Raw genomic sequence first — 14,636 nt, 5'->3', positions numbered from 1 at the left:
GGCCCTTTCTTAGGAAGACTTTGAATAAATTACTTCTTTTTTCTGTTTCTCTAGCCCCACACCCCTGTAGGGAGAGTGTCAGCCCATAGCAGGGAACTCACAAATCATTCCTCTTGATGAAAAGAGGACTAGCCCTCCATTGGCCCTTTGTCTTGGGCCCTGTGTTTGGTCACTGACTTACTGGCAAATTCTTTCAATCATTGAGTGCCTGTTTGTCTCACTGGGTGGACTTTTACTTAAAATTCTTGTCTGGGGCACATGCAGTAAGTGGAGAAAAATGTAAGACAGTCTTTGATCATTAATAAAAGTCCCCGAGGTAAAAGCCTAAGTAGCTTGTGTTAATCATTAAACTCGCCCTATGGTCACTTCTGAACTTTTATTTTGGTGCATTTTTGGCCAGGACACAAACGAGTTAGGTGAGTTACAGTCCAACACGAGGGGTGACCTGTACAGTAGCTACAGGCTGGGCTCTAACCAGATAACACGGCCATGGGTTCTTATCAGAGAGAAATGAGGTTATTTAGAAAGGAAAGATCATCTCTCCCATGAGTTACAACAAGACAGAAGCAGAAAAGGTACGTGCAATTCAGAAATGTCTCTGCTCTCCATTCTCTAGATACTGTACCTCTTACCAATGTCCTGGTGAACAAAGGGAAATGGAGGATCCATATTAGCAACCTTACTGCTCTGTCTCTGAGTTCCAAAGGAGGGGAGGGTGACAAGGAAGGAAGAAAAGAGGAAGGGGAGGAATGGGAGCAGAGAAAGACAAAGTGAAAAGAGACTTGACCAAAAGCACACAGCTCTTGTTTGGTTGGAAATTCTCTGGTTAAGAGAAATAAGTGGAGGCTGACTTTATCCTTAGGAAGAATAAGTAGATTCATCATGTTGAGAAAAATTACTCTTATTATTGCTTTGATTGCTCCATTCTAGAGGAAAAGATGCAGGTCTGAGGATAGAACTTTAAGAAAACCAATGTGTTAAGTATTTACTTCTGTTGTTCCGAACTAGGAAGCAGAAAATATTAAAATCATGCCATCAGATTGAAAATAGACTCTCCCGTGCTGAGGATATTCCATTGGGTGTAATAGGCAAGTCAGATCCTGTTCTTTTGACTGAGTAGCAAATACTCCTGGGTACCTTTCCCTATGCAGTAGATGTATTTCTGAACATCGGATGTTTTAAAATAGAATTCTATTCCAAATAGTTGTAAAAATGTAGAGAATTTTGCAACTTATAGGAACACTTGTTGAATCCGCTTGGATATCATAAATCTCCCTTCATAAATGTTAAGTAGCCTCCATTTCTATCCCACCTGCTGGGGACTTGAAGGCACATACTCAGATTGTTTCTGTTTTCCCAACTCCTAGCACAGTGCCTAGCATATACTAGGAATATAATAAATGTTTGTGGAGCTTAATTAAATATAGATTATTTCATATATTGGGTTACCTTAATCAGGACATTCCTCTAAGTTCATTCTAAGTTTCAAGCAGATATTCTTTTATCTGGGAGTTTTTTGTGACTTTTATATTTTCTGAAATGGTATAACTATTTTTGCTAGTCTCAGTGTTTTCTTAAAAATGTAAATGAGACATATATTTAGTAATATACACATTTAATTCTGTAAAATTTTAAAACTTCATTGTTATTATTTTTAAATTTTAATTTTAATTCCAGTATAGTTAACATACAGTGTTATATTAGTTTCAGGTGTACAATATAGTGATTCACAATTTTGTATATTACTCAGTGCTTATCAAGATGAGTGTACTCTTAATCCCCTTCACCTACTTCACCCATCCCCCCACCCAACTCCCCTCTGGTAACCAACTGTTTGTTCTCTGTAGTTAAGACTCTGTTTTCTGGTTTGTCTATTTCTTTCCCTTTGTTTAGTTTTGTTTCTTAAATTCCACATATGAGTGAAATCATATGGTATTTATCTTTTTCTGACTGGCTTATTTTGCTTAGCATTATATTCTCTAGGTCTATCCATGTTGCTGATGGCAAGATTTCATACTTTCTTATGGCTGAGTAATATTCCATTATATATATGCCACATATTCTTTATATATTCATCTATCAGTGGACACTTGGGTTGCTTCCACAATTTGGCTATGGTGAGTAATGCTGCAATAAACATAGGGGTGCTTATATCCTTCCAAATTAGTGTTTTTATATCCTTTCAAATTAGTGTCTTTGTATTCTTTGGATAAATATCCAGTAGAATTTTTGTAACTTTTAGAAAACTTCAGTGTCAATATATTTCAGAGGATTTTGTCTGTCCTCTGACTTGGGTATGCCGGGAGGGGGTGGGGGAGCTCAGCAGCCTCTGTAGAGCAGTCATTAAGATGTTATCCAAGGCATATGGCTTTTTAGCTGGACTTCCATGGATTCTGCTCATCTTACATGTGTGAAAGCCATTTCTTTCAGATTAGGTAAACCAGGCATAGAGTTTTAATATATATATTCACCAATTAGAATTTACTGAATACTATGTGGGACCTTTGCATAGAGATGATTGTGGAAATAGAAGAATGGGCTGTAGACCTCTTTGAAGAATGAATAATTTAAAAGAAGAAGTGTATGTGCCACCTTGTGGCAGAGAGAAGAAATGAATATTTGCCGCAGTGGGCTGTCTGCTGTGGGCAGTTTGGCCAGATTACCGATGTCCAATTACAGGTGGAAGCTAAAAGTTAGAAATTGGAAGAAGAGCTCACATTAGAGAAAGATGTCCAGGTGTCCACTACTCTGCTGGCTCTGTGGCTGACAGACAAAGTGGAAGAGCAGGATAATAATAAGGATAATAAGGATAATAAGTTGGAGAACTTTGTGTGCTCTTTTGCAAAGCTAGGAGAGCACAAAATGCCATGGATTAAGATGCCAGCACTTATGACAAAGCCTGATTGGGATGCTAAGAGGTGGAATCCCTGTGGAAGTGAGGAGAGCAAGGAGGAGGATGTTGAGGGGGATGTTGTGAAACAAAGTGACCCATGACATCCTACCTCTGATACAAAGGAAAGCAAAAGCACAGCAACAGCAACCCCAGCCAGCTGGAGCAGCCACCAGTTCAGGAAACACTCAGGATGAGAGAACATACTCCACTACTGAATTTATTGATACAGATGCCAAATTCCAGCAAAGGATAAGTATTCAGGCATGGTTAGTGTGGCAATGGGATAGATACAGGGGGCCGTGTCATTTCTCTGAACAGGCAGGAGACAGAGAAGATGAGCAATGTTGCCATATACTTTGCCTTCTAGCAGTGCCTGCATGATGTTCAGGGGCTCAAGGGACTCAGTTTCTCATAGGTTGGATTATTCTAGCCTGTAGGGAGGCTTAGCCTAACAAGGGGACTTTCCCTGGGCACAAAGTGTCATGGAAATCTATAGACAAGGTATCACAAATTCTTAGGGGATTGAAAATAAGACAGGGAATCTATCCCCCTGTCTTTGAAGGCCCCAATCAGGCCACATTCACTGCAAGGATGAAAGCCAACATACTTCAGTGTGCCCTTAGCACCTGGTATGGGACACTGAGATCCATGCTGAGTCCAAAGGTGGGACAAGACATTTATGATGTTGGGCAAGCCATTGATGATCTAGGAGAAACTGAAAAATCCTGAGAATGGGCATGGGCTGTGGGAAAGGCTTGAGACAGAAAGGAGATTTATAAAGCTGTTCCAACTGGCTGTAAAGGGTCTAATAAAATTAATGAGGATGTAACTGTGGTTTGATGGGACTCCACCTGGAAAAATTGACTGGCAATCCAATGCTGTGTTGGTCAGCCTGGGGGAAATCCTTAAAGCCTGAACAATAGTTAAGCCCAGTTCCATTGGCCCCTACCATCCCTGGTGCCCTGGCTCCGCCAGCAGAGGCCTCAGGGATACAGTCCTATTTGGGTTGGGTGCCTTCCACACCTACTGTATAGGATGCAGTCCAGGATTGCCTCCAGGTGAGGGGCAGTAAAGGATGTTGGAGGTCTCATGTTTAGCTGACTGTTCAGAGATTATCAAAAGGTGATGACTCCGGTGGATACTGGAACTGAATGTACTCTAACACATGGTAACCCTCAGAAGTTTTCTGGCCCCCTTAGTGCCACTGAGGCTTACAGACGACTAATATTTATGGTTAGAAAGTTCCCTTTGCCACTAAAAATTGGGTATTCTTCCCCCAAGGATACAAGGTTTTTTTGTTTTTTGAAAGATTTATTTATTCGAGAGAGAGAGAGAGACAGAGACAGAGAGAATGCATGTACACGGGCACAAGGGGGAGAGACAGAGGGTGAGGGAGGGAAAATCTTAAGCAGACTGTGCTTAGGGCAGAGTCTCACATGGGAATTCGATCTCATGACCCCAAGATCATGACCCCAAGATCACGACCTGAGCTGAAATCAAGTGTTGGATGCTTAACCGACTGCACCACCCAAGTGCCCCAAAGATACAAAGTTTTAATCTCTTCAATAACAGAACATTGGGCATCTGTATCCCACAAAGTCAAACTCTGCGAACCATAATCGGTGAATTCTGCCTCCAGGTTAGAGGAATCAAACTAGTGCCGAGGGGAGATGCCAGCTGGAAATCGGTACATCTATCACCCACTTGAAAATGCTAATTGTCAAACAATTTACATTGAGGGGGACACAAAGAAATAGAAAACCTCTCCAAGAACTGCACTGAGTGGATATTATATGCCCTGCTTGTAATGCTTTCAATAGCCCTCTATGGCCAATAAAAAAGCCAGATGGTTCATGGAGGATGATAGTAGATGACCAAAAATTGACTAACGTCGTACCCCTCAACCATGTGGCTGTACCCAGCACTGCCACCATCCTAGATACTTTGGCCACAGTCCTAGGAATGTACCATGCTGTTCCAGACTTAGCAAAAGCCTTTTTCAGTATACCACTGGCCAGAGTCCCAAGATCAATTTACCTTCATGTGGGAGGGGCAACAATGGATAATTCAGGTACTACCCCAAGGCTACTTGCTTAGCTCCACAGTATGTTACCAAATGGTAATCTCGGACCTGTTCCTGTTCTCCTTCCCCACATCAATAAAAATGGGCCTTTTACATTGAAGGTATTATTATTTAAAATGTGAGGACTAGTCTCCACTGCAGGACATTTTGCAGGATATGCTGAAACATCTTTGTGGAAGAAGATGGGCAGTGAACCCACAGAAAATTCAAGCCCAAGGCATTGCCATAAAGTTTTGGGGAGTTGTTTGGTTGGGAAAAATGTATGTTATTTTGGAAGCTATGATTGATAAGATGCAAGCCTATCCAACCCGTAAGAATATGAAAGAAATGCAAGCCTTTGTATGGATTTGGGGGCTTGAGGGGACGTTTATTCTGTACCTGACATGGTACCTCAATCCCTTGCACTGCTTAGTAAAGAAAGGGCACATATAGAACTGGGGATAGAAACAAGAAGCTGCCTTTGAGAAAGTGAAAATATTAGTGAAGCAGGTTAAAGCTCAGAGCCTCTCCTGTTTTAATTAGAGATGTCTGTGGCTCCATAAGGTATGGACTGGGCACAATTAACAAAGACAGTGGAAGGACAGAGTACCTCTGGGATATTAGTCTCAGCTCTAGAAGGGGGTAGAAACCCAATTTACCTCCATAGAGCAATAGCTCCTAGCAGTATACCCCATGCTCTTCCAGATAGAGCCTCACATGAAGGAATAGCATATCATGGTAGAAATTTCCATTCCCATCAAGAGATGTGTTAAAAATATGTTTCACTGACCCACCTCTGCCATAGTTCAAACATCCACTTTGAGTGGTGTGCCTGTTTGCAGCAGAGAAGCAGCCCACCATCTCAAAAATGTAGGTGCTACTAGGCCATGTAGAGTATGTAGAGCCTCCAGAGCTCCCCACATTCCTCCTAGGGCAGCCCCTGAGGCCCAGGCAGCCTATAAGAGAGGACATGGGAGAAATTCCTGCTGATGCATGTATAGGGTTGGGTCTGGTCAAGGTAACTTTTCTATAGAGACTGCAGCTGCCATTCAGCCCAACACTGACACCATCTGGATGGAAACCGTAAGGAAACTCAATAGCTAGTGGGCTGATCTCAGTGGTTTGGCTGGTGATCACTTATGCATCTTGCCTGTTAACTCTTTGCACTGACAACTGGACTTTACAAAGAGATGAATCCTATGGCTTAAATAATGGGAAGCCAAGGGATGGATGATCATGAATAAGCCCTTGAGGGGTCAGGATATGTGGAAAGACATTTGGGTTCATCTGCAAGAGCTGAAATAGTCCTCACTGTCTTCCACATCCCACATAATAAGGCACTGACACCCCGTGGCAATCAGGAAACTGATGCCCTAGCCCAGGTACAAATTGTAGCAACTGATCCATCAGTAGATAAAGCAGATTGGGTACATATGAAGAGAAGTCATCCTAGCACCCAAATAAGATGGCATATTGCCAAGGATTCATATTGCCTCTGAAATACAGTGACTTGGTTAATGCAGTAACAGCATATCCTCCTGTATGTTCTAAACAACACCCAAGACAACTACTACAGGAGTCTGGGGCCATCCACTGGAGTTCCCAACTAACGAGGAATTGGCAAGTTGATTATAATGGTCCCCTCTCTTTGAGTGAGGGTTCTAAATATGCCTTGTTTTATATGGTAACTGTAACTGGCTTAACTCTAACTATCCCCTGTTATAGCACAAACCAGGCTGTTATTGTTAGGGAATTAGAGAAGCTAAGTACCATGTACAGATACCCTTACTGAACAGACAATGATAGGAGGTCACATTTCAAAGGTCATGATGTACAAGCCTGAGCAAAAGAACATGACATTCAGTGGAGGGTCCATCACCCCTGTAACCTACAAGCATCAGGACTGGTAGAAAGGAAAAATTTAATATTAAAGCAACAGATTAAATTACTAACAAGCAAAATTATTTGACTGGGTAGGCTAAAATACTATCCCAGGCGTTAATACATTTGAATGATAAATCGGTAGGTCCCATTGCTCCATATAACAGACTGGGGACCTTTACTGAGACACCCAAAATGGCAAAGATATGGAAGTCATGGGAAGTAGCCATTGCCCTATCTCTCACTGTGGATCAAAGTGCTATGCCGCTGAGAACACCAAACCCCATCATGCCTGGGAAGGGCATTACCTGCTGGAGTTTACAATGGGATGCGTTACTGGAATGGGTGAATTACTTCTCATTCCTGGTAAATGAGAACTACTCAGTCTCCTCTGGGATCCAACTGTCCGTGGCAAGCTGGACCTGTTGAAACACACTGTGCTTGGGATGGGACAGGCACCATTGAAAGAGGCAGGTAGATGATATGCACCAGATCAAGTTCCTAAAGCTACCAACCTCCTTCTCCTCAAGGCCAGGTGAGCATGTTCTATTTTCCACTGGAACAATCATTTGCCCACCCTTTGTCCCATCATTGGCCTGGAGGACATCATAGCACACATAGAAACCCTTACTACATTCAGCCAGCAAACCTTAAATGATAACTGGCAAAGTCTGTCCTTACTGAACACAGAAATGTCTCTAATGAGAAAAACTGTCCCCCACAATAGGAGGGCTTTGGTCATTATAATTGCCTCAAAAAGAGACACCTGTGCCATTATCCAAATAGAATGTTGTATGTTCATACTTGTTAGAGTCTGCTAATTAAATCACAAAGACACAAGTGAGTGCTCTGAGTGATTGACCCCTAGTCTAGGGGACTTAGTAAATGAATGGTTTAGATCATGGAGCTCTTGATGGAAAAAAATTACTTATTTTGGAAATCATTATCTTAATCTATGTTTTCTTTTGCATGTGCCCATAGTGTTGCTGCAGTATCTGCCTCTAAGTGCAGCTGGATAGCTGCCAAATGAGCCACCCTGGTGCTAGTGGAAGCTTCTGCTGACTATTCAGGGCACACTGCAGAAGAAGGGGCATGTGAGATGGTTAGGAGGGGTGGAGTGCTGGGAGGAGGAATCATGGAGGGGATGAGACCTCCGGTTGACCAGAGAGCTGACCCGGCAATCAGAGTTTCCTCACCCCCTTCTCTGTCCTTGAAACGTACACTCCGCCCACCTTTCCCACAGTGACAACCATTTTCAAGGACACAGCCCTGAGAGAGGAATGTGGGGCTGAGACTACCTGCCTGGTATAGTTTGAACCCAGCTGAGGCCTCTATTTAAACGTTGAAGATTGTGGCAGGCAAGTGAGGAGATCTACTCACACTGAGGATGCCCAAGACAAGCCTGTCTGTAAGTTTCCTTGCTTGTTGAACCTGCTGCTTTCCAGCCTGGAGTGGTGTGTCTGTCTTTGCCTCCATCTCTCCTTGCCTTACGGGTAAGGGGGCAGCAAACGAACCACCCCGGGGACACATTCCATGGAGGAGGTAGCTCCTGAGCAGGTCATGAAGGAAGGCTGGGGTTTAATTACACTATGAGAGAGTTTAGGGAGTGCAGAAGGTGGCCGCAGGAGCCAAGGAAGGAGCTGACCTGACCAAAGTTTGTCTGAGAGGTGATGGGGAGAATCATCTGGCGGAGTGCAGGGGTCACTTTGGAGAGCCATGGCAGGGAAAGTTGGAAAGGCAGGGACCAGATGGTGGCCGACTGGAGAAGTCAGAGACAGGGTTTTGGGTTGGAAATAGAGAATTCCTAAAAGGAAAACTAACATCCCTGAGGTGTCTCCTTTGTGCCAGGCCCTGTGTTAATTTCTTTGTATATATCACCTCAGTTAATTTTTAAAAAATATTTTATTTATTTATGAGAAACGAGAGAGAGGCAGAGACATAGGCAGAGAGAGAAGCAGGCTCCCTGGGATCACGCCCATAGGCAGAGGCTCAATCACTAAGCCACCTAGGTGCCCTACCTGAGCTAATCTTTTTTTTTTTTTTAAGATTTTATTTATTTATCCATGACAGACACAGAGAGATGCAGAGAGAGAGGCAGAGACACAGGCAGAGGGAGAAGCAGGCTCCATGCAGGGAGCCCGACGTGGGACTCGATCCTGGGTCTCCAGGGTCATGCCCTGGGCTGAAGGTGGCACTAAACCGCTGAGTCACCTGGGCTGCCCTGAATTAATCTTAATAAAGCCACACCTGGGTGGTTCAGTGGTTGAACATTTGCCTTCGGTTCAGGGTGTGATCTCGGAGTCTCCGGATCGGGTTTTGCTCTGGGCTCCCTGCTTGGAGCCTGCTTCTTCCTGCTTCTCTTAAATAAAATCTTTAAAAAGTATATCTCTAAGGTCAAATCCTGAGTATTCTTTTTTAGAAAAATATTTATGTATTTATTATGTATTTATTATGTATTTATTTTAGAGAGAGAGAAAGAGAAAGCAAGTGCTAAGGGACAGAGGGAGAGAGAATCTTAAGTGGACTCCACGCTGAGTGCAGAGCCTAGATCAGAGCTCGATTCCATGACCTTGAGATCCTGACCTGAGCCAAAATTAGCAATGGGCTTGCTTAACAGTCAGAGCCACCCGGGGGGCCCCACTGATGGCTTTTCTTATCATTTTATGAACAATGGAGGTTTTGCACTGAAAAGAAAAAAAAAACATTAAGGAGAACAACTGCATGATAAAGGCAATGTTTGGGCAGCCCCGGTGGCTCAGCGGTTTAGTGCAGCCTTCAGCCCAGGGCATGATCCTGGACACCCAGGATCGAGTCCCACTTTGGGCTCCCTGCATAGAGCCCGCTTCTCCCTCTGCCTGTGTCTGCCTCTCTCTCTCTCTCTCTCTCTCTCTCTTTCTCCCTGTCTCTCATGAATAAATAAATAAAATCCTAAAAAAAAAAAATAAATAAAGGCAGTATTTAAGGAAGATAACCTGCTGAACTGGGCCAGCATTCCACAGGAATGGGGTAGAGAGACCCTGGAATCATGGGGGGGGGGCGCAGTTTGGGAGGTCTATTTTGGAGGGTCCAGCTTTTTCTTCCTGTTTTTTTTCCCTCCCTTTCTCCTCTGCTGCGAGGACAAGACAGTTTACCCCCAAATTCCTGATGAAGTTTTGGAATATAGGTGAAGTTTGATGGGGTGAGTTCAGGAGCCAGTGACCAAGAAGAAATTCTTGAGACATCTTTGGTGCAAAATGGTGGTTTTATTAAAGCACAGGGACATGAGCCGTGGGCTGGAAGAGCTGCTGCTCTGGGCCTGTGAGGGGAGGCTGATTATATACCTGGGAGTTGGGAGGGGTTTGAGGATAGTGTACTCTCGAAGGAATTTTGGAAGAAAGGTTTCCAGGACCTAGAGGGGGCTAGCTATTGTTGGGAAAATGTCACTTATTACTGTCTAATAAAACCTTAGTCATGAGACTCTTCAGATATATATTGCTGGGCCCTGTGCTTGGGAAATGATCGCCAACATGTACCTTGGGGATTTAGAGATAAAGGAAATTTCTAAAGGAATTTTTATATGTTAAAGTAGATTTAAAGGATCCTGAGGGTTGGGTTAAGATTGCCTTTTGCCCTTAGCGAAGTATTAACATCAAGGCAATTGAGTCTGTAGAGGAATGTCCCTTTGCCTGTTTCAAGGACTTGTCAATGTGTTGTCTCAGGCTCGGGCTTGTGCTTTGTCTTCAGCTGGCCCTGTGTTCCCCCATCATTCCCATTAGTACCATTTTTTTTTTTTTAAACCCAGTACTGTGCTTAACATTTGCTTTGTTAAACTTTTTACTTTTTTTTCAAAGATTTTTAATTTTTTCATTCATGAGAGACACACAGAGAGGCAGAGACACAGGAAGAGGGAGAAACAGTCTCCCCAGAACCCAATGTAGACTGGATCCCTGGACCCCGGGTTCATGCCCTGAGCCAAAGGCAGATGCTCAACCACTGAGCCACCTAGGCATCCTAAACTTTTTTGTATTGATTGGTTTCTTGGAGGACAGAGACTCTTCTAGAAACAAAACAAAACAACCTCCCCATCCCCCCTCCACAATCACTATGTAAGTATCTTGATATCTAAAAAATATCCAATATAATAAATTCTAGGTATTTTTAAAATTAAACTTTTGTTCAGTAATGAATTAATTGAAGAGGCTGTCATTATTTACCCATCTCAAACATGCATAAAATTAGTTGGTGGGAGGAGGGATGGGGTGGAATAGGGATGATTTTATACAAGATTCTTAGATTATCCTTTTCTTCTGAGCTTGGGAGGATGGTAGGTCCCCATGAAGACTCTAGGGCCATGTTGGTCTCACTTCTTTAATTTCCTGAGTTTTGGCATGGTAAAGTAGTTGTATGAGAACAAAAATGATAGTAATTTTTATTTTATTTTTTTATAAAGCCCAAAAGCTACACTGCTCCTGCAAAATTGAAAAGGCTTTTAATGTCTGAGCCATTTTGAGAGAATTGATTTAAGTGGACAGGATGACTGTCTGGCTGATCTCACTGATGAGTATTGAAATACTACTACTAGCAGGTGAGTAGGTTGTATTCTGAAGGGATTACAGATAGAACACAACAAGTTACATTGAGAACTAGTTTATCGGTATTTAAAATATTATTCAGGGGAAAATCTTGAAGTATCTGCTCTGCGTTTAAATTTTCACAGCAGTTTAGCGCCTGCCTTTGGCCCAGGGCACGATCCTGGAGACCCGGGATCGAATCCCACATCGGGCTCCCGGTGCATGGAGCCTGCTTCTCCCTCTGCCTGTGTCTCTGCCTCTCTCTCTCTCTCTCTTTCTGTGACTATCATAAATAAATAAAAATTATATATAAAAAAAAGAAAAGAAAATTAGTTTAAAAAAAAGTATTTTTTCTGTTTAGTAATTGAGGCTATATATTAGTTATTAATATATACTTTTATTTTTGAATGGCCAATGGAGGTTGCTGTTATAGTCTAGAGCTTCTCATAATGACTTATAACCTTCTTTTTATAATTCCTTTTTAAGCCATGTGATATAATTCTTTTTAGATTTTATTGCTTTATCTTCCCAAAGGGAATAGCTTATCTTGTCTTAGCGGTTAATGACTGTTGGTATCAAACTCTTCTTTTCTCAAATCATGTCTCTAATTTTCTCTGTGAATTTGGTTATCCTCACTGTCTTTTTATGGCATTTGTTTTTTGCCTTCTTTAGAAGTATCTAATACACTTTTGAAGGATAAGCATGGGCTGATCTGGCAGGGTCTGTTATAAATAATTGTGCTGATGTGAATGATTCCCCACCAGCCTTGGTTATGCATTATGCCACCTACATAACTGCACATGGAAGCCCTGAGCTAAGTGGAGTTAGCATGGCCTGGATTATCCTTGATCTTTTCTGATATAGGAAATGAAAATTGTTCTATAGATAGCATTTTTTCTATATGATCTCATTGAGATGTTGACTGATTTTTGATGGCTCTTTGAATTGTCTTTGCCTTGGCTAATCCACATCCATGAGCATCTTCAAAGATAAGAATTTGGTTATTATGCTCAGCCAATGATCTCTATGGGAGAACCAATCTAGCCTAGCATGTATAGTCTAGAGTGCTGGGGTTCCCCCCCAACCCCCGCCAAGGAAATTCCAGCACTGATCCATGCCTCAGCCTCTCTCTAAGAAAGCAAGGCAAAAATTTGGTATCCTCTGTACAGAATTTTGTATCTATCCGGGAGTCATTCTGATCATATACTCAAAAGGAGGAAATCAGAAGATGGTATACTGAGTAGGAGGATTGAAGTAGGGACAGCTTCTAGAAGTTTCTCCTCTTCTCTGAGAAGTGGAATTACAAGAAATAGGAGGTGATTTTACAACTAATGTATGACTACTTAATTAAAGAGTGAGAAAGAGAGAAGAGGTATTATGTGTTTAGTTAGGAGCCAAATGTGTCCTTGAGGCCCTTTCCAAAGGAAGTAGAAGTTCAGGACATTGGGCTTTTGGATGTCCAGAATAAAAGGATCAGTCAGAAATTCTCTAAAATGAGAGTTTTGAAGGTGTGATCCCTAGACCAGTAGCAAGATCAGTGCTTGTTCAGAACTGTAAATTCTTGGGCCTTATCCTATACCTGCTAACTCAGAAACTCCGGGGATGGGGCCCAGCAATCTGTGCTTTATCAAGGCCTTCTGGTGATTCTGAGGAATGCAGACTTTTGTTTTTTATAACATTGGGGAAGCAAGTGTATTGAATCTGAGCTTCAAAACCAGTGTTTTTCCTTACTTATCTACAGGGCCTGCCCTGAGTTTCCACATTGAGCCCAAAGAAGGTAGTCTTGCAGGAGGAACATGGATCACAGTCATTTTTGATGGTAGGTTTGTGTCTTACCAAACACATGTTTCTTATGTAATGATATTAAAAATCCTAAATAAGATGAGTCTTTGGCTAAAGACAGGTGTGAAAGAGGGCCTGAAGGGTGTTGGACCCACTGAGTGACTTCTGTGTTTCCAGATGCTTGCTTGCTGATGTCACAGGTCCTCTTTCTTCTCTCAAACTGTGGGATGGGACCTTAGGGGCCCTAAATGACATGATAGGGAAGCATGTGGCAGAGTCCTTGGCGACTGTTCCCCAGAATCTTAGTTATCTTCCTTGCAGATGGTTTTATATGTGGGAATTTCAAAACTGCAGCTTAGCTGACCCATCTGTACCAGGGTAAAGTGTCATTTTGAGGTCTGAGAAATTCCTGGATTTATATGGATGGATCTGAAGAGAGAAAATCCTTTTAACAAACTCATAAATGAGAACATTCATTTATACAGCAGTCATAAATGCATTTGGAAATGAGGAGTAGTAATTTAATCCTTAGGCAAGCTCAGCATGTCACATTGCCCCTGTGTGGCCAAGTTTCTATATTCTCCTATGTAGATTACAACTCTACTCAGCCTGAGATTCCCCTTTTTCTTGAGTTTAGGTTTGGAGTCAGAGCAGCTCTATCCTACCAATGGCTCTCAGTTGGAGATACACCTGGTGAATGTGGCTGTGCCTGCCCTCCCAAGCATCCCTTGTGACGTCTCTCCTGTCTTCTTGGATTTGCCAGTGGTGATGTGCAGGACCAGGTATACCTGTCTGGGTATGAGAAGATCAGATAGGGCGAGTGCTTCGCTTATCTTGAGAGTTTTTGGGGGCAAATTAGAGCAACTCCTGCTATGACTACAGTTATCAGCTATTGCTTTAAAGATGTTCCATGTGAATATATTTCTTAAAAGTCCCCTATCAGGCCTCTACAGCTTAAGGGAGGATGAAGGTTATAGGAAAGAATTCTGAGAAACTTGAGATATTTATAAGGAGGGCTTGGATTGTGTTTCCAGCTGTGTTTTCTTCTTGTTGTTTGCAAGGAGCTCTATCGCTATTAAAATTTCAATAAATGGGGGATCCCTGGGTGGCTCAGCGGTTTAGCGCCTGCCTTTGGCCCAGGGCATGATCCTGGAGTCCTGGGATCGAGTCCCACATCGGGCTCCCTGCGGGGAGCCTGCTTCTCCCTCTGCCTGTGTCTCTGCCTCTCTCTCTCTCTCTCTCTCTCTCTGTGTGTGTCTCTCATGAATAAATAAATAGGGATCCCTGGGTGGCGCAGTGGTTTGGCGCCTGCCTTTGGCCCAGGGCGCGATCCTGGAGACCCAGGATCGAATCCCACGTCAGGCTCCCGGTGCATGGAGCCTGCTTCTCCCTCTGCCTGTGTCTCTGCCTCTCTCTCTATCTCTCTGTGACTATCATAAATAAATAAAAATTAAAAAAAAATAAATAA

The 14,636-nt window shown here is 42.8% G+C and overlaps 1 protein-coding gene across 4 annotated transcripts in view; it reads left to right on the top strand.

Annotated features, from left to right (window-relative positions):
- The first annotated feature begins 399 nt into the window (after window positions 1-399).
- PKHD1 (PKHD1 ciliary IPT domain containing fibrocystin/polyductin) overlaps window positions 400-14,636 on the top strand; it is a 477,678-nt gene continuing 463,441 nt past the window's right edge. For 2 of the 4 annotated variants that reach the window (XM_072733695.1, XM_072733701.1), the window contains exons 1-6: window positions 400-575; window positions 1,984-2,117; window positions 8,080-8,244; window positions 11,266-11,400; window positions 13,128-13,205; window positions 13,806-13,950. In XM_072733695.1, the coding sequence (XP_072589796.1) occupies window positions 11,349-11,400; window positions 13,128-13,205; window positions 13,806-13,950 (275 nt within the window). In that variant the 5' untranslated portion in view covers window positions 400-575; window positions 1,984-2,117; window positions 8,080-8,244; window positions 11,266-11,348. The remainder of the gene's footprint in view (window positions 576-1,983; window positions 2,118-8,079; window positions 8,245-11,265; window positions 11,401-13,127; window positions 13,206-13,805; window positions 13,951-14,636) is intronic. The other 2 variants (XM_072733698.1, XM_072733700.1) reach the window with 2 other exon arrangements.

This window comes from Vulpes vulpes, chromosome 1, assembly GCF_048418805.1.
Source record: "Vulpes vulpes isolate BD-2025 chromosome 1, VulVul3, whole genome shotgun sequence".
Lineage (NCBI taxonomy): Eukaryota > Metazoa > Chordata > Mammalia > Carnivora > Canidae > Vulpes > Vulpes vulpes.
This window is presented reverse-complemented; position numbering and strand designations above follow the sequence as displayed.